The 20,866-nt window shown below is 44.5% G+C and overlaps 1 protein-coding gene across 5 annotated transcripts in view; it reads left to right on the top strand.

Annotated features, from left to right (window-relative positions):
• Positions 1-20,866, top strand: part of MCF2L2 (MCF.2 cell line derived transforming sequence-like 2) — a 375,955-nt gene that overhangs the window by 333,646 nt on the left and 21,443 nt on the right. For 3 of the 5 annotated variants that reach the window (XM_043992226.1, XM_043992225.1, XM_043992224.1), the window contains exons 26-27: positions 12,295-12,407; positions 19,297-19,392. In XM_043992226.1, the coding sequence (XP_043848161.1) occupies positions 12,295-12,407; positions 19,297-19,392 (209 nt within the window). The remainder of the gene's footprint in view (positions 1-12,294; positions 12,408-19,296; positions 19,393-20,866) is intronic. The other 2 variants (XM_043992228.1, XM_043992227.1) reach the window with 1 other exon arrangement.

Raw genomic sequence — 20,866 nt, 5'->3', positions numbered from 1 at the left:
TACAAAGGCATGGAGGCTGTCTGACCCAACCCCAAACCCCGCCTTCATTTTGCAGATGAGGAAAGGGAGACCATGGGACTTTAAGTGCTTTACCCAACCAAGGTCACTCAGACGGAGAGCTGCAGAGGTCAGATTTCCTCTGGAGCGGTGAGAAATCAGCAGCCTTCTTAGGTTTAGGGTTGTCCTGACAAAAGATAAAGAATGCCCCCTTTCTGCTTCTTAAGGCAAGGGATGAGATAGGCTTTGTCTGCTGATGCGAGCAAGGCCTGAAATTGAGACCTTGAGGTGCTTCAACAGATGCTAAGAGGTTCTTTAAAGCAATCCAGACACCCAAAGTTAGTTCAGCAACGGACCAGCAATGAAGTGTGCTTCCCATCACCTGATCAAGATGGGGTGGTCTCATGGTAAAGAATTCCTTTTCTGACATAGCTGATGTGTCAATTTGGTTTTTTGTGACTGTGTATATTATAAAGGCCAGAGGGGGTAGGAGGGAGAAGAGGGCTGGGATTAGGGAGGGAGGGAGAGGAAGGAAGGAAGGGAGAGAGGAAGGGAGGAAGAAAAAGAAAGGGAGGGAGGGAAGGAGGAAGGAAGGAGAGAAGGAAGGAAGGAAGGAAGGAAGGGAGGGAGGGAAGGAGGAGGGAAGGAAAGAAGGAAGGAAGGAAGAAAAAGAAAGGGAGGGAGGGAAGGAGGAAAGGAGGAGGGAAGGAAGGAAGGTAAAAAAAGGCATTAAAACTTTTTTAAAATGCATAGTTGATAACAGAAAGAAGGAAACACAATGTGAACAGCTTTGAAAATTACATATTGAATTTCCTATACACTTAAAAAGAAAAGCAATTTTTACATAATAGAAACTTGTTTTGTGTACAATCCTATTTTTCCATCTTACTGTGTATATATATAGAAGTGCTCATTTTAGTTGGTGTTTGTTAATGTCATTAAGAAAAGATAATTAAGTTTAAAGTCCGTTATAATAGAAAGAACACTGGCGTGATAGTCTGGCTGAGCCGGGCTCTTGTTTGGGCTCTGCTAATTAGCCATGTGACCTTGGATGAGTCAGGCTCCTCATCTCTGGAATGAGGGATTTGAAAGTGTTAATGCCTGATAGCTCTCAAATCCGGTGGCTCTTCTGTCCAGATGTTGGCCTGTGCAAAATGATGGAAATGAGTGATGAAGTATATCAAGGACGCAGTATAGCTGAATCATGGAGTTCATGAAAGGAGGTAACATTGTAAGAAGACCAGAAGGGTAGGAGATGACCAGGTTGTGAAGAGCTTTCACTGGCCCAAACTCAAAGAGCCCACTGAGGAAGGAAGGAGAATGTCCTGGAGACAATGGCCAGCAGCATCTGGATTGGGCGGTCAGTTTAGGTGTCGTGGACTTAAAAGGAAGAGATGCTTCTGAGTGAGGCTCCCAGAGGGAGAGTCTGCATGCAAGTGGCAGTGGGGAGTCAGAAGTATCCTGACTTCTCCATCGTGGCCAGTGAGTCGGGGGGAAGTGTAGCCAGTCTTAGAAGGAGTGGAGGGAGAAGCAGCCGCATCAGGAAAGGGAAGGGTCTCCATGCTGGGAGATGGAAGGCATAAGAAAGGAAGAGGCTCAAGATCAGAGGTGTCCAATGCTCAGCTGCCTGTGACTGGTGTATGAAGAAAGGAAGCTTGTTCCTTATGGAGCAGGTATTCCGGGAGGCACAGATGAGCGGGTGGACAGATCTGGAGGAGGACATTTCAAGGGGCAGATTCTTGTTCAAATTCAGCTGGATGACCTCTGAGCCTCCTCCCAACTCTGAGCTTCTACGATGCTCTGTAACCTGGGTTTCCCAACTTTTAGGCCAGCGTCCACCAAACTTCTTGTTGATTTCTGGGGTAGCTCTTCCCCTACCAGCACCTTCAGAAATGATGGAGAGATAAGTCCTGGAGTCACTACAGACCCTCCCTGCCTCCCAGGACACTTGAGACCTTGCTGGGACACTGGGCTGTGTGGGAGAGGAAAATAAAGGCCACATAGAAAGATCAAAGCTCGATCAGTGGAAGACAACAAAAGAAAACACAAAAACGGTCCCTACCCTCAAGAAGCTTCCAGTCTAATTGGGGAGACATGTATAAAACTACATCCATGTACAATAAATACAGCAACAACAAAGCCTCAGGAGGTCAGGACCTAGCTTCTGGAGGTGAAGGGGACAGGAATGATCTCCTTCACGGGGAACACCTGAGCTGTCCTAAAGGACAGCAGGGATTGTACAAGTCAGAAGTGAGGAGAGAATGTGTTCCAGACAGTATGTACAAAGAAGCAGGAGGTGATTAGATTACATTTAAAATGTCCTAACTTCCTTCTCCCTAACTGACTGATCTCAGTCAGAGGCGGGTACTTCCCCCTCTCTTTTGGGTTTTTAAAATAAAATCATGTAACATCCGAGGTGGTTTGAACTTCCCTGTTCTTTTGACATGCCAAGAGTCTAGCCTGCTTTTCAGGTATTTTGTTCATTTCCTTGATGGGTATTTTTTGCCTTCCTGTTGGAGACACCATCTGGTGAGCTGCCACATTGCCCCATCCTTCCTAAGCCTAGGAATCTGTACTATTTATCAGAAAAAAAGCAAGGATTCCCCACTGGTGAAATTCTAACCAGTTGGCTTGCCCATAGGCCAGGGGATTGGGGGCAAGGGTCTCAGAGTGGGCCCCATAATACTAGCCTAGGTCCAGGGCCTTGTGACTCCAAGTTATTGCTGCCCAACATTTAAACATTGTGTCATTTAGGTACAATGAGAACAAAAACCATGCCCAGCCCAGCGTGGCAGGGCTAGCTCCAACCCAGCCCCTTCCTGGGTCCTGTGGAGTTTGGAAACCACCACTTTTCTGGGCTAGGCTCTGTGGGAGCCCAAGAGCAGCAATACAGCACGTGGTATGTGGCATGTGGCAGTCATTAAGCCAAACAATGGGTCCCAGGGATGTCAGCCATCTCATTGTCTTTGGCTGGATTTTTTTTTCCTCCTTCTTATTCACTGTAAATGGTGTGAATTATCAGCTCTGCTACAAGCCAGTGTTCCCTTCACATCCGGCCTTCCTTAATATGAGGCTTCAGTGACCTCCTTGCCCCCCCCCCCCAAAAAATGGGGGCAGCTAGGTGACACGGTAGATAAAGCACCAGCCCTGGATTCAGAAGGACCTGAGTTCAAATCTGGCCTCAGATACTTGACATTTACTAGCTGTGTGACTCTGGGCAAGTCACTTAACCCTCACTGCCCTGTCAAAACAAACAAACAAACAAAAAACTTCCTTGCATCCAGAGCTGCAACTACGGTGGGGTGATAAGGGTTTTTCCTAGGGCAGAAATGTTTAGAGGGTGATAATAACAGCAGCATGTCAGGATACTCTTCTTCCCTTACCTGGGCTATCCTCACAGTGGTGGCAGCAGAGGCCTCATCTCAGGGTGTCCTTCCTCCCTCTTCAGCAGCTTAGGAACTTCCTGGTGCACTTCCCGCGTCCTTTCCACCCCTCCTAATGGCAGCCACATCCCAGATGAATCAGTCTCCTCTTCTCAACACTTGCCCCAGGTACCAAAGTTGCTAAGTTACAACTCTGCCCTGGTCCTATCCCACTCCCCACCAACATAACCAGCCTTGCTTATCTGTACTACATATGTGGCTTCTGGGGAAGTGAAATATCTTCCAGGTATTTAACCCTGGCTCAGGAGTCAGGATGCTTAAGGTCTGCTCTTGGCTCTGCCATTGACTAGCTAGGTGACCTTGGACAAGGGGTTGTCTGGGCCTTAGTCTCTTGAGCTGTGTAATGGGTAGTTTGGATTAAATCTCAAATACTAAGCTTCTACCCTTGGGCTGTCACCTCCACATTGTACAATAAACTGACCCCCAGCATAGCTGTCTTTGTGGATCAGAACTATTTGCCGTCTCTCAAATGAACTTGACACTCTGGGTGACTCTCTGAGACCACAACAAAGACACACATGACCTGATTCTCCTTGGTTTCCCCTCACTTCTTATATTTTCCTTCTTGCCATCAAAGAGAGGTCAGAATCTCTTGTCACACGGGAGCTACTGCATTTGGGGGCCATTGGGGGTGGTCCTCTACCACTCACCACCATTTTTTCTCTTTCCCCCCCATTTTTTGCCTCTTCCCTTCTTATCTTACTCTAACTCCTTTACCCCCACCTCTTTGTTCATTTTCTTTTTCTTTTTCTTTTTCCTTTTTTTTTCAGGGCAGTGAGGGTTAAGTGACTTGCCCAGGGTCACACAGCTAGTAAGTGTCAAGTGTCTGAAGCCGGATTTGAACTCAGGTCCTCCTGAATCCATGGCCAGTGTTTTATCCACTGTACCACCTGGCTGCCCCTTCATTTTAATTTTCTCCCAAGGACACATTAGGTTTTTCAGTGGCTCCCTTGGATACAGCCTGGCTCTTCGAGGAACCTACCGGCTCACTTGGAGTTAAAGAGATTGCAAGTCCTTGCTTTGCAATATGCTGTTCCTTCTTCTCTAAAGATAGTAATATTTACCATTAAATGCTGTAAAAAACATATATGGGCCTTAGATAAGGACACCATGACCTCAGTCCTCGGCCCAAGATCCAAGCAGAAACTGGATCTTCTCAGCTCCAGGGGTGATATTTCTGTAGCCCTGAGAAGAATTTCTACCATAACTTTCACTTGACTAGAAGCTCTGCAGTTTAAAGAATTAAAGGAGCTGAGCAATGTGAACCAGAATTTCAAAAGGAGTAGATTCCCTGAAGACCACCAAGCCCTGAGATGTAAGTTCTGGCTAATATTCACCCCAAAACCTACGAAGCCTTTCCCCCCTCACACCTTGACCTTTTACTGCCTGTCTTTTTTCTTTCTTCCTTTTCCACCCTTTCACTTGTCATTGGAGGGAGTAAAAATAATTTGTGGTTTCAAGTGAATAAATTAACTGAACCTCTGTCATGAGGCCCCACTCCCTAGGTTAGGGGCTTCCTCTCTGGGTCTACTATTTTAGGAAGAATGGGCTTCACCTCACGCACACTTGGACTCTCTCTGCAGACTTCCCCCTTTTCAGATTCCCAACATAATGTTCCCCCCATTAGAAGTAAACTCCTTGAGAGTAAGTAAAGATTGTCTTGTTTGTGTACTTGTGTCCCCAGACTTAGTATTGTTGTTTTCTTTTTGTGGGGCAATAAGGGTTAAGTGACTTACCCAGCGTCACACAGCTAGTATCTGAGGCCAGATTTGAACTTAGGTCCTGCTGAATCCAGGGCCAGTGCCACCTAACTGCCCCCCTAGAACTTAGTACTTTAAGCACTTGACAACATAACAAGGGGGAAAAGTTCTATCTGTTGGTTTGTCTCTACCATCTATCTATCCATCTATCTATATCTACTTAATATTCATCTATCTGTATCATCTACCTCTATCATCCATCCATCACTCTATAATCTATCTCTATCACCTCTCTCTATATCTATCGTCTGTGAATTTCTCTATCATCTACCATCTCTATGTATTATGTGTCTATCATCCATCTACCATTTGTCATCTACCTATCTTATCTATGTATCTACTTATCATCTTCCCATCTACCTATCATCTATCCATCTATCTCTTGCTTGGTCATCTATCTATTACCTTTCAATCTCTATCATCTGTTTATTGATCATCTATCTCTATCATCTATCAGGGGTAGCTAAGTGGCCCAATGGATAGAGCATTGGCCCTGAAGTTGGGAGGACCTGAGTTCACATCTGACCTCAGACACTTACCAGCTGTGTGACCCTGGGCAAGTCACTTAACCCCAAGTGCTATAAATATCTGGGGCCATCTCCAGTCATCCTGATCTTGCCACTAGACCCAAGTGTCTCTGAAGGAGGAAGAGGTTGGTGACTTTGCACAGCCCTCCCTCACTTAAATTTCGTTGCCTCCTAATGTTATGGTCCTCTTCAGGAATGACAAATGACAACTCTCATCTCTTTCTCCACCATGAATCTCTCTGTATCTTCGCATATATGGTCTGCCTATCAATCATCTTTCTATCATAACTATTGTTGTCTCTGTGTAACTTCTGAGCCCTTTGGTTCACTAGGATAATGTCATAGAACAGGTTGTAACCTGAAGTCAGAGGACCTGGGCTGTAATGGTGGCCTCGTTGCTTGTGACTCTGTGAACTTCACCTCCTCAGTTCTTCAGCTTTCTCATCTTAATGAAATGGTTCCAAAAGATGCCCTCCCAGGTCCTTCCACCTCTACTCTGAGCCCTGTGATTCACCTGGCACACAACACCGCCTGCTTCTTCCTGACTCACTGTTGGGGCGTGGGCTTAGGCAATCATTTCACCTTGACTTTCTTAACTTGTTGGAGATCTGTAAGCCAAGTGATGGTTTTTTGCCTGAGTGCTTACTGTGAGGAATTCTATATACCACCACTACCCCCCCACAACATCCCACCCCTCCTGCAGCTGCCTAAAGGGAGGAGCAGGTACAGCAGCAGACCAGGTGCATCCCTGATCTAAATCTAGCCCAGGATCCTCTGCTCTACCCTTGGGAGACGAGGAGGTTTGCTATTCATTCATCACCCATTATTACCCCTCTGGCTTCTCCAATGATTAGAGCAAACTCCCCCAACCCCAATGTTCCATTCTCTCATCCTTCCAAAAACCTACTCCACCCATGTCCCATTACAACCCTGACCCACCCCTTCTACTCTATTCTTTGGAATTCCTGTTCCTTGATAAACGAACTCCCCAAGATCCTAAATCTCTCACACACTCTTCCCATCTAAAAGCCCTTCCTGAGGCCTGGCCTCATGCTGATCAACATCTGTAGTCTTCCTCTCTATCACAGATACTCATTACTTTCCACTTCCAGACTTTCTTTACCACCATCTTTACCAGCAATGTCTCCACCTTTGGAATCCACACCATCAAAATTTCCCACCCAATCTACATTATGGCAATTTTTATATACTGAACCTCAGGTCATTCCCTATCCTTTTACAAGGCTGTCTGTATCTGACTCCCCATCTTCTCCTCCTCCCCAACTTCTGCCCTTATAATGGAAAACTTCAGTATTCACCCTGTTGATTCCCCAAACTCCCTAGACTCCCAGTTCCTCAGTTCCTCAGTTCCCTTAAACCTTATATCCTGCTATGCTGGCCAGATCTCAACTCTATTACTCCTGCTGCCCACTTCCTCTGCTGCTATTCATGAGCTGCCAAATGGATCTGGAGGAAGTTTCATGATGGTGCCAAATGGGCATGTTTTAAACTCATAGTGTCTAATTTCATCTGGACCCTCACTTCCACAGGTTTAACCACAGGTTTATCTCCATGTACAGAATCCCATATCTACCTATCCAGCCCCTATCTCTCTCCTGACCTTCAACACTACTTACATCCCACAACACTACTTACATCCATTTGAAATTGAATGCACTAGTAACATCTTAAGCTCAACATGTCCAAAACTGAACCCATTATCTTTCCCCCAAATGTTCCCCTCTTCCAAAGGTTTACATTTGTATTGAAGGCATCGCCATCCTTCTGGTCTCCTGTGTTCATCATCTTGGCATATCCCTGACTCAATCTTCGTCTCCCCACATTTTCCATCCAAATCTTCTCATCTCTCACATCTGACTCTCTCCATTGATACAGTTACCACTTTAGTTTCATCTCCCACATTATTGAAATGGCCTCTTAATTATCTGCTCGCTTCAGTCAGTCCCCCACACAGCTGCTACCAAAGGTATTTTCCTTAACCCCAGATATGACCATGTCATCCTAATCATGACAGCTGGCATTTATATAGCACCTATAGCACATCGGACGGTTGGATGTTGTAAGCCAATTCTCATATCTTGGCTCTATTGTCAGTGACAATTTGTCACTTGATTCTGAGATCAATCAGAGGATTGGGAAAGCTACTTCAAACATGTCTAAGCTTGCCAAGCGTGTCTGGGCAAATAGTAAACTGACAAGACGAACCAAATTTGCCATCTATAGAGCACGCGCCCTGAGTACCTTACTGTATGGCAGCGAAACATGGACTACATATACTAGACAAGAGAAGAAGCTTAACAGCTTCCACATGCGATGCTTCAGCACATCCTTGGCATAGCTTGGTCAGATAGGATCGCCAACACAGAAGTGCTCCAACGTGCGCAACTTCCAAACATCTACAAGCTACTGAAACAAAGATGGCTGTGCTGGCTCGGTCATGTACACCGCATGCAAGATGGGCGCATTCCTAAAGACCTACTCTGTGGCAAGTTAACCCCAGACCAAAGACCTGCTGGACACTCCCAGCTTCGCTACAGAGATGTGTGCAAGGGAGACTTGAGGGCTCTGGGAATAGACACCAGCAGGTGGGAGGAGATGGCCAAGGACTGCGCCCGATGGAGTTCAGTACTCAGGAGCAGCTTGCACGCAGCTGAGATGGGCCTTCAAGCTCAGGAGGAAGAAAAACAAATGAGACACAGGAACCATCTGGCGACAGAGAGCGCAGTTTTCCGATGTCCTCGTTGCGGCAGGAGCTGTGGCTCCCGTATCAGACTGCACAGCCACACTGTGGCCTGTGGCTCTTCAAGGTGCTGATCCATGGTCGTCCAAGACTGGCAGAAGCCACCTACTATGTGCTAGGCACTGTGTTAAGCATTCTTTCATCAGCACACTGCCCTTCGCAGATACCGATGTGATTGGTATCTTACTTTTTTTGTCTCTGATAATGAGGATCTGGGTCACCTGCATCCTGGGCTGAAAAGAATCAGAGAACTGACATTGACCCGAGCGCATGTTCTTAAATTGGACAACCCTGGGTTTGGTTGTTTTGATCTCTTAGATTTAGAGGCAAACCCTATTTGAATTGTTGCTGGGTGTTCCTGGATGCTGACTCTGGGATAGCCCTAATCCTGCCAATTCCCAAACATTTCTTGATCAGGATGCTAATTTAGGTGATAAAGAGTCTTTGGCCTGTGGTAGAGTCAAGAATCTCTAAGACTATCCCAAAGGTTCAATGCTGGGGGAGAGGAGGGAAGAGTGGGACCAGGGTAGCTGCTTCTGGGGGATCTGAGCCAATTCCAGAGATCTGTTGGCCTCCCTGGAGGGTAGATCACTTTGTGGGCTCCAATGGCTGGTAAGGAACTCTGAATTAATCCTAAAAACAACATCAAGGCCAGCCTAGGCTTCCCTGGCCCATTCTGGGTGAGACCCCTTGACCTCTTCCAGGTTGCAATCTTGTCCAAGATGCTTCCCCGTTGTATCCAGTCCTTTGCTACCACAAAAAAAGGTGCTGCTATGAATATCTTGCATTGCTGGGTCAAAGGGCATGGACAGTCACTTTTCTGGAATACTTTCAAATTGTTTTCCAAAACACAGCTCCCTGAACAGTGTATTCATCAGTCTTGCCCCCTCCCTAGCCCACCCCACCCCACCTCCCCAGCACTGACTCTAGCCACCTTTTGTCATTTTTAGATATAATCATTTTCAATTATATTCCTATCCCACAATTTTGGTCATTCCTTGGTCAAGAGGCATTTGCTTTGTTTCCAGTTTTTTGCTACCGTGTTCCCTATAGGCCTTTCTTTGTGTTTTGACTGCCTTGGGGCATATGACTTGTAGTTGAATCACTGGTTAAAAGACTATAAAACATTATTCACTTTACTCACATAATTCCAGGGTTTTTTTCCCCAAAAGAATTGTATCGATTCATGCTTTGCCAACCACATAGGTGTCTGCCCATCTATCTACAACCCCACCATCATTACTTCTTTCTGTCTTTCTATCTTCTGTCTGATCATCTTTGCCAAATTGGCAGCCAAAGGTGTTTGGGGGGGGGTCTCTCATCAGTGACCCGAAGTGTGATTTCATGTCATTGTATTTCTCATTTTCAAAATTATTTTTCACGTCTTGTGATTTAATGATCTTTCTATTACATCATGAGCCCCTTCCCAACCCGGCTATTTACCACCTAATAATAGAAGGTAGTTAATTTAGTGTTTAGTCTCCTAACATTTTAAATCATTTCCTTTAAAGTTTTTCTCACCAGTTTATTCCAAACTGTTGATAGCATAGCTAAGTGACCTCTAGTCAGGAAGATCTGAGTTCAAATTCAACCTCAGATAGCTATGTGACCCTGAGCAGGTCATTTAACCTCTGACTGCCTCAATTTCCTCATCTGTAATATGGGGAATAATAATTGCGCCTACCTCCCAGGGTTTTTATGAGGATCAAATGAGATAACATAAGTAAAGTGCTTTCTATGCTAACTTTAAAATGCTATGTAAACACTAGCTATTATGATTATCATTGTTCATCACAGGCTGAATAAGCTTCATTTTATTTCAGAGAGGGTAGAAGTGGGAGTGGGGACACAGAGTCTTGCTCATTTGCCTTTGCCACTTGTTTTGGGCACCCACAGCATTAAATTTACACTTGTGCCCATTCATACAAGAATCTTAGGATTTCAGTGCTGGAAAGGAATTGGATAATTGTCAGATTCCTGCCTCCACAGAACATAGACCCAACATAGGCTGGGGACAAGGGACAGTTAACAAGGCCCTAAGAGGGGGAGGCTTCTTGGGGACAAAGGGTATGGCCCAAGCACAATGCTTTTCTTGACAAACCCAAGTTCTTCCAGGTAAGACAGAGATCTGCAGGTGTTTGGACCAATGGCCAAAAGCCATTGAAGTCAGCCACAGGTAGGACATGTAAACACATCATGAAGGTAATAGTAAGCGTCAGAAAATGACAAATTGCCTCAACCACCCTCTCTGCCAGAGACAACATTCTTCCATGATGTCTCCTCACTGCCTTAGGTAAATGACAGCTGGGGCCCCCAAAGTCACCCCTCAGTCCAGGAGGTGTGTGATTAGATCTGGTGCCCACCCATCTTTCTAATCTCATTACCCATCAGGCCCCTTTGCAAATGTTATATTTGCGCAAAACCAGCCTCTACCTATACCCAATACTCCATCTTCCATCACCCCACCAGTGCCCAGTCTACCCCTGATACTTGGAACACCCTCCCTTGCTCAGCTCAGTCTTTTCAATCTCCTTCCTATGTTTGGTCCAAGTACCATCTCCCATAGGAAGCCTCCCCCAAATTCTCCCCATTGCCAATTGGCGGCTAATGCTACCCCACACCAAATTGTTTGTATTTCTTTATTTTGTGTGTGTATTTGGGGAGCAGGTGTATGATGAGAGAATTTCCAGATCCATTGGGGCCCCCAGTCAATGCAATGAAATTATAGAGTATCAGACTTCATAGTTTGTGAGGTTCTTTCTCAATTCCCCCCTACCCAGAGCCCTTTCAGATGGCGCCATTTGTAGGAGGCAACAGAGATAAGAAGACAATGGAAAGGTGTGCTTCTTTTAGACTTAGGGCAGTTGTATTTGTCATCTATGAGGATTTTGGGCAAAAAGCTGCTCCAGACTTCCAATGGTGTACGAGTCCGTTATCTCTGTGGTAGTTTTTCTAATACCTTATTATATCCTAAAGTGGATTGGACTAGTTATATTTGTTTATCTATGTACTTGTCATAATTTCTCTCAGGCAAAGAACTGTTTTGTTTTTTCTTTTGGTCTCTTTACCACCGCCACCCCCCACCCCCAGAGCCTGGTGCATCCTAAGTAGGTAATAAATCCTTGCTAAATTGAATTGAGACAGTGTGGGGCCATGACAAATGGACTTAATCTGGAGTTAGGAGAATCTGGCTTTGAATCCCAGATCCATTACTTCCTAGCTTTATAAACTTGGGCAAGTCGCTTATTCATCCTGTGCCTCAGTTTCTTCATCTGTAAAATGAGAGAGACAGAGACAGAGACAGAAAGACAGAGAAAGTGCCTCATTTTTTCATTGTTGTGTGTTCCAGGTCAGTGTTTACTACTCAACATCTTCCTTTGTTTTTCCACTCATCACTGTATTTGTTCTGCCAGTGAATGCCACAGAACTCTGGAAGGCTCTGGCTTTTTCAGCAGGTGTCTCCAAGTTGGGAGGGACCATAGTCCTTTCCACACCCATCTTCCAGGGAAGCAAACTAAACTTTAAAAGTTGGCATGTCAAAGTTGCCTGTTTCACAGGGGCTTTTGAATTTGTATTTGGTTTTCCAGGGGTTTGTTTCTTTTTCTTTTCTTTCTTTCTTTTTTTCCTGAAGTCCAACTTCCTCATTTTACTCTGCTCCAAAACCGGAATGCTATGAGTTGAATTGACTAGCCCGGCTTTTTCAGATGGATACAGTCTTTTATAAATGCTACCTAAAGATCCAAGGGTATACATGCATAAGTCATTCCTTCTTTCTCCTGTTAATTCTATATTCTCTTTCTCTGAAGGTATAACAGGAAATCAACAAGTATATATGAAAACAAACCTGAGTCATCGGGACTAGAAACTTCTACCAGCAGGAACCAAAACACCAGTCCCAACAGCACCAGGCAAAAGAGAGGTAAGGGACCCAGAGAGGAGGGACCCAGTGGGAAAGGCACCTTCCACTGGTGAATGGCTCCTGTCAGGGACCCCAACCCTGAGTTCTAAACCAAGTGGGGAGAAAGATGGAAAAGTCATCAGGGTTGTTGCCATCTGTGAGCCAAACTGGATTTATTTCCAACTGCTTGTTTAGATTGAATTAGGTGAGGGTAATACTGGATCTCAAGTTGTCTCATGTTGAGAAGAAATGGCCTTCTTTTGAGGGGAGATGGAAAAGTAGAGTCCAGGCAGGGCTGTGTGGGAGACAATTCTCACCAGCTAGGCTAAGATCAATTGCTAAATTTCATCAAGAAACACTAGAAACCAGGGCTTGATTTACTGTTTTCTCGATTGTCTAGAAAATAATCATAATGCAGATTAAACTTAGAAGTGTGTTGTGCATGCATCTCTCTTCCTGGAGGGCCAATAATCATTGCTTAATAAAATGGTTTAATAAAAGTTTAATACTTTCATCAATGGTGAGTCATTTAGGGGTAGAAAGCTGCCATCTAGTCCCACTCATACCCAGGATTTGCTGGGTTTTCTCTTCCCAGGCTTTAGGATCTAGGGTGGTTCAAAGGAGAAAGAATTGGGGATCAGACACCCTGTATAGGAATCCTGGCCTTGCTAATGTTCTTTCCCTTTCGACCTCGGGCAAGTAACCAGCTACTCTGGGCCTCAGTTTCCCCAACTATAAAATGAAGTGGCCAGTCTCTAGGATTGTGGATTTAAAGGTAGAAGAGATTGTAGCCTAGGTTATCTTGTGCAGCCTCCTTCTTTTACAGAGGAGAGAGCGGAAGCCCAGAGAGGTCAAGTGACTTGCCCAAGGTCACACAGGACTGGCAGATGACCCCAAAGTGGAAGAATTGGGATTTGAACCCAAGTTCTCTAATGCATGCTCTGTACCAGTCAGAGTAGATCATCTCTAAAAGCCTTTTCAACTCTAAATGTATGGCCCTCTGTTACAGCTCTGTCACTAATTCGCCTGGTGATTTGGTGCAATGGGATAAGTGACATATTTGGAGTGAAAGAACCTGGGTTCAAACCTTGGCTCTGCTATTTCCTACCTATGTGATCTTGTACAATAATAATAACAGTAATTATCATTGATAATAATAACATTTATAGAGTGATTTAAGGTTTACAAAACATGCTTTACATGTTATCTCATTTGATAATCACTTGCTTTCTCTGTGCCTCAGTTTCCCCATCTGCAAAATAAGAAGTTGGGCTCTGAGGTCCCTCCCATATGATCTTATGACACCTTTATGCCTCAGTTTCCCAACATGTAGATTAGGGATAGTTTCTCCCTGTGACATTCACAAAATGGCTTTGAAGACAAAAAGATGAGAAATCCCTTAGAGGTCATCTGGTACAGGCTTCTCATTTAACAGAGGAGAAAACTGAGGCCCAGGGATGTGCAACACCTTGTCCAAGGTCACACAGAGAATAAGCCACAGAGGCAAGGTTTGTTGAGCCTCCAAACACGGGGCTCTTTTCACTGAGCCACTGCAGACAGGAGGGCACTGGAGAGTTAGCTTCACCTTGTGTGAGAGGGTATTATATGTCTCCTTTGTCTTGCTTCTTTTGTGACTTCTGATGTCTCTGCTGAATGGTCAGCCCTTCTGACCTATCAGTGGCTGAAGCTAAGTGCTGCCCCTTCTTTCCCTTTAGTGTACCCAGATTGATCTATGGTCTATAATAACACTACCTGCCCACCCAATGTCCCTCCCTGCCACCTCCAAGCTCCCATCATGTCAAGCTCCCATCTCCCCCATTGGGATATGGGTTCTTGCAGAATGACATAGGATCATAGATCTAGATTTAGAAGGGAGCTCTGAAGTCATCTAGCCCAGCCCTCTCATTTTACAGATGAGGAAACTGAGGCACAGGGAAGTTATGTTTACAGAGAAACACAAATCTTAAACTGAAAGAGATCATTGGGGTGATTGAAGAAAACCACCGGATTTTACAGACTTCAAGATCATTTTCAGACTAGATTGTTCCAATCCAAACTACTCTATTTGATCTCAGAGCATATATAAAATTTTTAATTCAAAAATTAAAGCCAAATTAAGATAAAAATCAGGATGAGCCAAGAGAATCCAGAGAATTGGAATTAAGATTAAGGAAGTGAGGGGCAGCTAGGTGGCACAGTGGATAGAGCACCGACCCTGGAGTCAGGAGTACCTGAGTTCAAATTTGGCCTCAGACACTTAACACTTACTAGTTGTGTGACCCTGGGCAAGTCACTTAACCCCAATTGCCTCACTAAAAAAAAAAAAAAAAGATTAAGGAGGTGAGGCAGAGATGGTCAGTTCAAGTCAGCCTATCATCAAGAACAGAACGTTGGCATCCAGGAGAACAGAAGAGGGCAGCAAGGATGGGGAAAAGTCTTCAATCTGGTCACATGTAGAGCAGTGGAAATTCTCACTGGATTTACTAGGGTTGAAAAAATCCATCTCTGGGGCTAATCCTGGAAGGAGCTTCTTGTAATTTGTCTAGACGAGTTCTGGAATGCCCAAAGTCTGGATTGTAAACCAATAGATGTAGTTTTCTTAGTCTGTCAGACCTTCCAGGGCTCAGCCTGGGCACAGCCTTTGGGGCCCCACAGATAGCTACACACCAGGAGCATCAGAGGAAGGTGATCTAGACTGAATCCTAATTAAATTTTGGCTGAGACAGACAAGTCTGTGACTAAACCCATCACATATCCCTTTCCTGATTCAATTCTAGTCAATAAGCACTAATTAAGCACCTGCTTTGGCCAGCCAGGTACTTATTAAGCACCTACTCTGTGTCAGGCACTTATTAAGCACCTACTCTGTGTCAGACACTTATTAAGCACCTACTCTGTGTCAGGCACTTATTAAGCACATACTCTGTGTTCAAGCACTTATTGAGCACCTACTCTGTGTCAGGCACTTATTAATCACCTGCTCTAGCCAACTAGGCACTTATTAAGCATCTACTCTGTGTCAGGCATTTATTAAGCACCTACTCTGTGTCAAGCACTTATTAAGCACCTACTCTGTGTCAGATATTGTACCAGACTCTGGAGATACAAAGGGAAAAAAAAACACAATCTCAGTTTCAAGGAGCCTACCTTATCAAGGGTGGGATGGAGCACTGAGTTCAGGTCATTGTCTTGCCCTTTACAATAACAAAGGTAATCTTGATTTGTTTATCATTCTCTGTGAAAGAAGGAGATAGTGGGAGGTGGAAGGGAGCAGGGCCTAGTATACACACAATGACAGGGCTCTTGGCCAATCCCTGCCTTGGGTCAAATACAAGCTCCTCTATTTATGTATAGAATAGTGCCTGGCCCATAATAGGTGCTTAATAAATGCCCATGGGGCAGCTGGGTAGTGCAGTGGATAAAGCACTGGCCCTGGATATGAGAGGACCTGAGTTCAATTCCGACCTCAGACACTTGACGCTACCTGTGTGACCCTGGGCAAGTCACTTAATCCTCATTGCCCTATCCAAAAAAAAAAAACAAAACAAAAAATGCCCATCAATTGCCTGATTGATTGATTTACTGATTTGCCATTTCCAGGCCTTCATGTTATGGTTCTGAGCTACCTTTCTGGTATTATCATACAATATCCCATTTTCACACCCTCTTGCTAACTCTCTTGCTCTTCCTCCCACAAAACACTCTCATTTCCCACCTCCCTGCCTTTGCACTGGGGGTCCTCCCCATGACTAGAATGCACTCCCTTGTCACCTCTGCCTCTTAAAATCTGTTGTTGTTTTTTCAGAGCTTAGTTCTACATGAAGTCTTTTCTGATCCCTCCCAAGCTGCTGCTGTCTTTCCCCTCTCACCCAGTTACTCTATATTTCCTTTGTTTGTATTTATAAACATACCTATTGTAGAGAGTAAGTCTCTTGTGAGCAGAGCTTGTTCATTCACTGTACTTGTATTGCCAACACCACTGGGCACAGTGCCTGGCACTTACACAAAGCTTAATGTTCAAATGCTTATTCATGGATTGAATGATAATAGAGACACATTCCCAGATGCTTATGAATACACTGATTAAGGGAAAAGGGCATATATAAAATCTTGTTTTAATTAGGTGTCAATTACTCTTGTAGTGAATCTCTTATCATTGTCCTCCCCACACAAATCGATAGCCTGTTTCAAACAGGGTATATTGTAGCTATGAAATCTGCCCCCCGCCCTTTAATTTATAGTCCTGAGAATGTTACAATGACCCTGGCAAAGTCTCTTCACTTCCCTGGGTCTCAGTTTCCCCATCTGGAAAATGAGGGAGTTGGACGATGTAGCTTCTAAGACCCCTTTCAGCTCTAAGTCTGTGATCATGGACTCATCTGGAGCTGGAAGGGATCTCAGAAGTCCTTTAGTCCATCCTCTTCCTTTACAGGTGAAGAAACTGAGGCTGAGTCTGCTAATCTTTTCAAATGGTCTAGAGCAGGGGTCCTTAACCTGAAATGTTTCAGATAGATAGATGATAGACATAGAGAGAGATGATTAGATAGATAGACATACAGATAAATAGATAGATATAGATGATACAGAGATATAAAACTAGATACAGAGCTAGATATTGATAGCCACAATTTGATATAATGTATTTCCTTTGAAATCCTATGTATTTTGTTTTGTGCATTTACAAAAATCATTCTAAGGCAAACCTCTGGATTTCGTAGCTTTCACCAGATTGCCTAATATGGACCATGATGCAAAGTTAAAAGCCCTTGCCCTAGAGATTCCAACCTAGATCCAGCGTTCCTACTGGAATAGATATCAGTCCTCTTCAAGGGTTTAAACAAGGTCTTCCTTGCTTCTATGCCCACCTTCCTAGGCTCCTGCCCTTTTTCCTTTCCCTTCCTTTGGGATGCAACGTTTCCCCCCCTACAGTTATCCCAAGGAAACTGTGGAAAGCTCCCTGCTTTTGCTGAGAATATGAATCCTGATTTTACAGAGATTTACACTGGTGATAATGATGCCACTGAAAATGGGCTTTACCCAGTGGTCAGAGAGCTGAGAGGAGGGAAATGAGGGGAGGGCCAACTGCCAGGAAGAAGTGATGGTTGAGGGCTGTTGGTTCAGTGCTCAGCATCAGGGCTGGGAGATTTGGCTGGGAGGGGGCCAATGCCGGAAAGTGAAGAAGCCATGGATTCTAGAAAACACAGATGTGTCAGTACCCTGGGGGACAGAGTTTTCTCCACTCCACAGCCCACCAGAACTGTCAGGCCCCATTGTCAGCTCTGGTTTTGTGGATGATTTACACCCCGTTTTTGGCATAAACCCCACCAATTTGTCTGGCCAACCCGGGAAACCAGTTTGGCAGTTTTCTCTGGGACAAGTTAGTACAACTTTAATTCTTTAAGGAGCTATGATTTCAACCTCATGGGTACATACCCTCCACTAAGACTAACTCCCCTCTGTAATTTGATAGGTGATTTCCAAGTGTTGCTAAGGCCAAAGAACCTCATTGCTTTATGAGAAATTCCCTGATGAGGTTCTCTGATCTTAGGGAGATTGGTGCTTGGATAGCAGACCTTCCATCCATTGCCAGGACCACATGTACTGAACTTGGAGTCAGCAAAGTCATTCAAATTCAGCCTTGGACACTTCCTAGCTGTGTGACCTTGGACAAGTCACTTCACCCTGTTAGCCTCAGTTTCCTCAAATGTAAAGTGAGCTAAAGAAGGAAATGGTAAACCACTCCAGTATCTTTGCCAAGAAAACCCCAAATGGGGTCACGGTCGGACACAAATGAAATGACTGAATGATTTTTATGATGTTGGTCTCAAAAGAGTAGTTACGCTAAAATTTGTTGTTGTTTTTTAAGAAAAAGATTAATTTGTTTACTAAATAAATGGTGATAAGCAGATAATTCACTGGGCTACATGTAAAGAGATATGATGTGTGTCCCAAGTCCCCTTATTTCCTTGTTACTAATCTCGGAGCAAGTTGTATGTCAAGACCTCAGTTCGTAAAGTCTGAATGGTGGTCCCTTCTATCTCTCTCTCTCTCTGTCTCCCATGCCTCTTGTCAGAGGGTGGGGGAAATTAGAGAATGAGTCAGATTCTTCCAGTGCCTCTACTAGACCTCAGCTAGGGGAGATCCATTAGGTATTTCATTTCCTCAACTGCGGTGGTAATTTGCCTAAGAGTTCCCCTACATTCAGAATGATATGGCTTTCCCTATTGGTAAGGCCAGAGATATTGAAAGTGCTGGGTGGTGTTCCAGCATTGAAGTCAGATAGACCTGGCTTAAAATCGCACTCCAGACACTCACTATGTGGCTTGCGAGCAAATCCAATAACCTCCCGGAGCCTCAGTTTTCACGAGTGTCAAATAGGGATAAAAATAGGACCGTCCTCAGAGGTGTTAAAAGGACCAAATGAAATACTATTGGGGGGGGGGGGAAGAAAAAAAAAAAAGATGTTAAAAAAAGCCCCAAAGTGTTATGTAAATATCAGTTCATAATCACTTTAACCTGAGTGAATGGTGTTTTCAGCTCTTCAAAAAGTGAGGAAACTGTGTTTTAACAACAACAAAAAAACCCAAAATACCCTCTTCTGTTGTGCCCTCCCCTCTTTCCTCTTTTCTTTCTTCTCGTCTTTCCCCCATTCTCTTTTCTCCTTTTTCCCACTTTCTTTTCTGGACAGGAGGTAAAGGAGCCCTGTTTCCCTGATTCCTGCACGTTTCTGTCGATCAGTGCTCCAGTGGCGTTTAATTTCATTTGAAATGGAGATTGTTTGTGCACGTGTGCCTGTTCCCCTACTGGCTTTAACAGCTCTCCCGCTGAAGGTCCCTCTGGCCCCCCACCCCGAGCTTCCCGATTTGCGCTTTCCTGCCTTATTTCTTTCCCCTCTGCCTCTCTCTCCTAGCTGATGCTTCTGCCAACCTTCCCCTTGAGCGCTCAGCTCTTGCTAGAAAGCGATTCACATTGCAAGGGCTTTCCAACCGCCGAGCTCCACCCAAAGGTAAAAGATCCGCTCTCAGCATCTCATCAGCTGCCACCTCGTCTCCCACAGCCCCAATCCATTCTGTCTCCTCTGCATCATCCTTCTCCCTTCCTCCCACTCCTTGAAAAGTGCACTATCTGGTATGGCTAATCTGAACGTACATCCATGCTGTGTGTCCACTCAGTCAGGAGATCTGGATTGAAATCCTGGCTCTGACGCCTCCTTTACATTTCAGAGCCTCCGTTTCCCCATCTGCAAAATGGGGGTGATTAGATTTACATTGCCTACCTCACAGGATTGTTGTGAGGAAAGCACTTTGTAAACCTGAAAGATTTGTAAATCAAAGTTTCATGCTATATACCTCGTGGATATGATGAAGGAAGGTGAGCTAGGTATGTAGATTGAGAACGAATCAACTGAACCAAGAGAGTAATCCAAGGTGGTTTTATTTCTGCTTGTAAAGAGGTCCCTTGTGAGGTGCCCCAGGGATCTGTAATTGGTCTTGAATTGTTTAATGCTAGTATTTTTATCAATGACTTGAATAAGACAGAGATGACATACTTATCCACTGCATTTACAGGTAAAAGGCCTGTCTGCTTCTGTGTACCTATGTGAGAGTAGGGAAGTACTTTATCCCATTGGACCTCAGGTTTCTCATCTCCAAAATGCAGGATTTCCAGCGTCTCTTCCAGTTGCAAATCTCTGATCCTGTGAGGCAGCTAGGTGGACAGAGGGCTAGGGCTGGGGTCAGGAAGACCTGAGTTCAAATGTGACCCTAGACAAGTCACTTCACCTGTTTGCCTCAATTTCCTCAAATGTAAAATGGGGATAACAGTATCTCCCTCTCCCCAGGGTTATTGTGAGGCTCAAATTTCAGATAGATATAAATATAGAGACATACACATATGTTTATATATACACACATATATTTATAATTATACACACATATAGACGTGTGTACATATGTACATATAAGTGTTTGGCATGGAGTAGATACTTAATGCATGCTTGTTTCCTCACATCAATAACAAAATGGCAGAACTGAGATTCAAACTACACATTCCATCTTTTGAGACTCAAAGCAATGTCCTTTTTTTCTTTCCACTGGTCCAATTCCCTTCTCTGTTGGTCTGTCTGTCTGTCTGTCTGTCTCTGTCTCTCTCTTGCTCACTTTCTTTTCTCTTTGTAATATCTGAAACATTACTGTGAAAACAGAGCAAGCCTGTGCCAAGGAGGGAAGCCAAGCGCCCACCTGAACTCTCCTGGGAGTTTCCTAGTCACCAGCCAGCTCTCAAAAAAGTTTGGCCCTACTTTCAGTAGCAGGAGGGTGCCTGGTCTGAAGGCCGAGGGCAAATCCAAATGCCACTCAGTACTTTTTTTTTTAACATAAAGAACAGCTACCAAGCTCCTCCTGAACCCTGCCCAAAAGCAGAGACCTTGGGAACTTCCCTATGTGTTATTGATCATTGGGTTGTTTTTTTCCTGTTCCTGC

The sequence above is a fragment of the Dromiciops gliroides genome, chromosome 3, assembly GCF_019393635.1.
Source record: "Dromiciops gliroides isolate mDroGli1 chromosome 3, mDroGli1.pri, whole genome shotgun sequence".
Taxonomy (NCBI): Eukaryota; Metazoa; Chordata; class Mammalia; order Microbiotheria; family Microbiotheriidae; genus Dromiciops; species Dromiciops gliroides.
The sequence above is the reverse complement of the archived record's forward strand: the minus strand, read 5'-3'. Positions and strand labels throughout refer to the sequence as shown.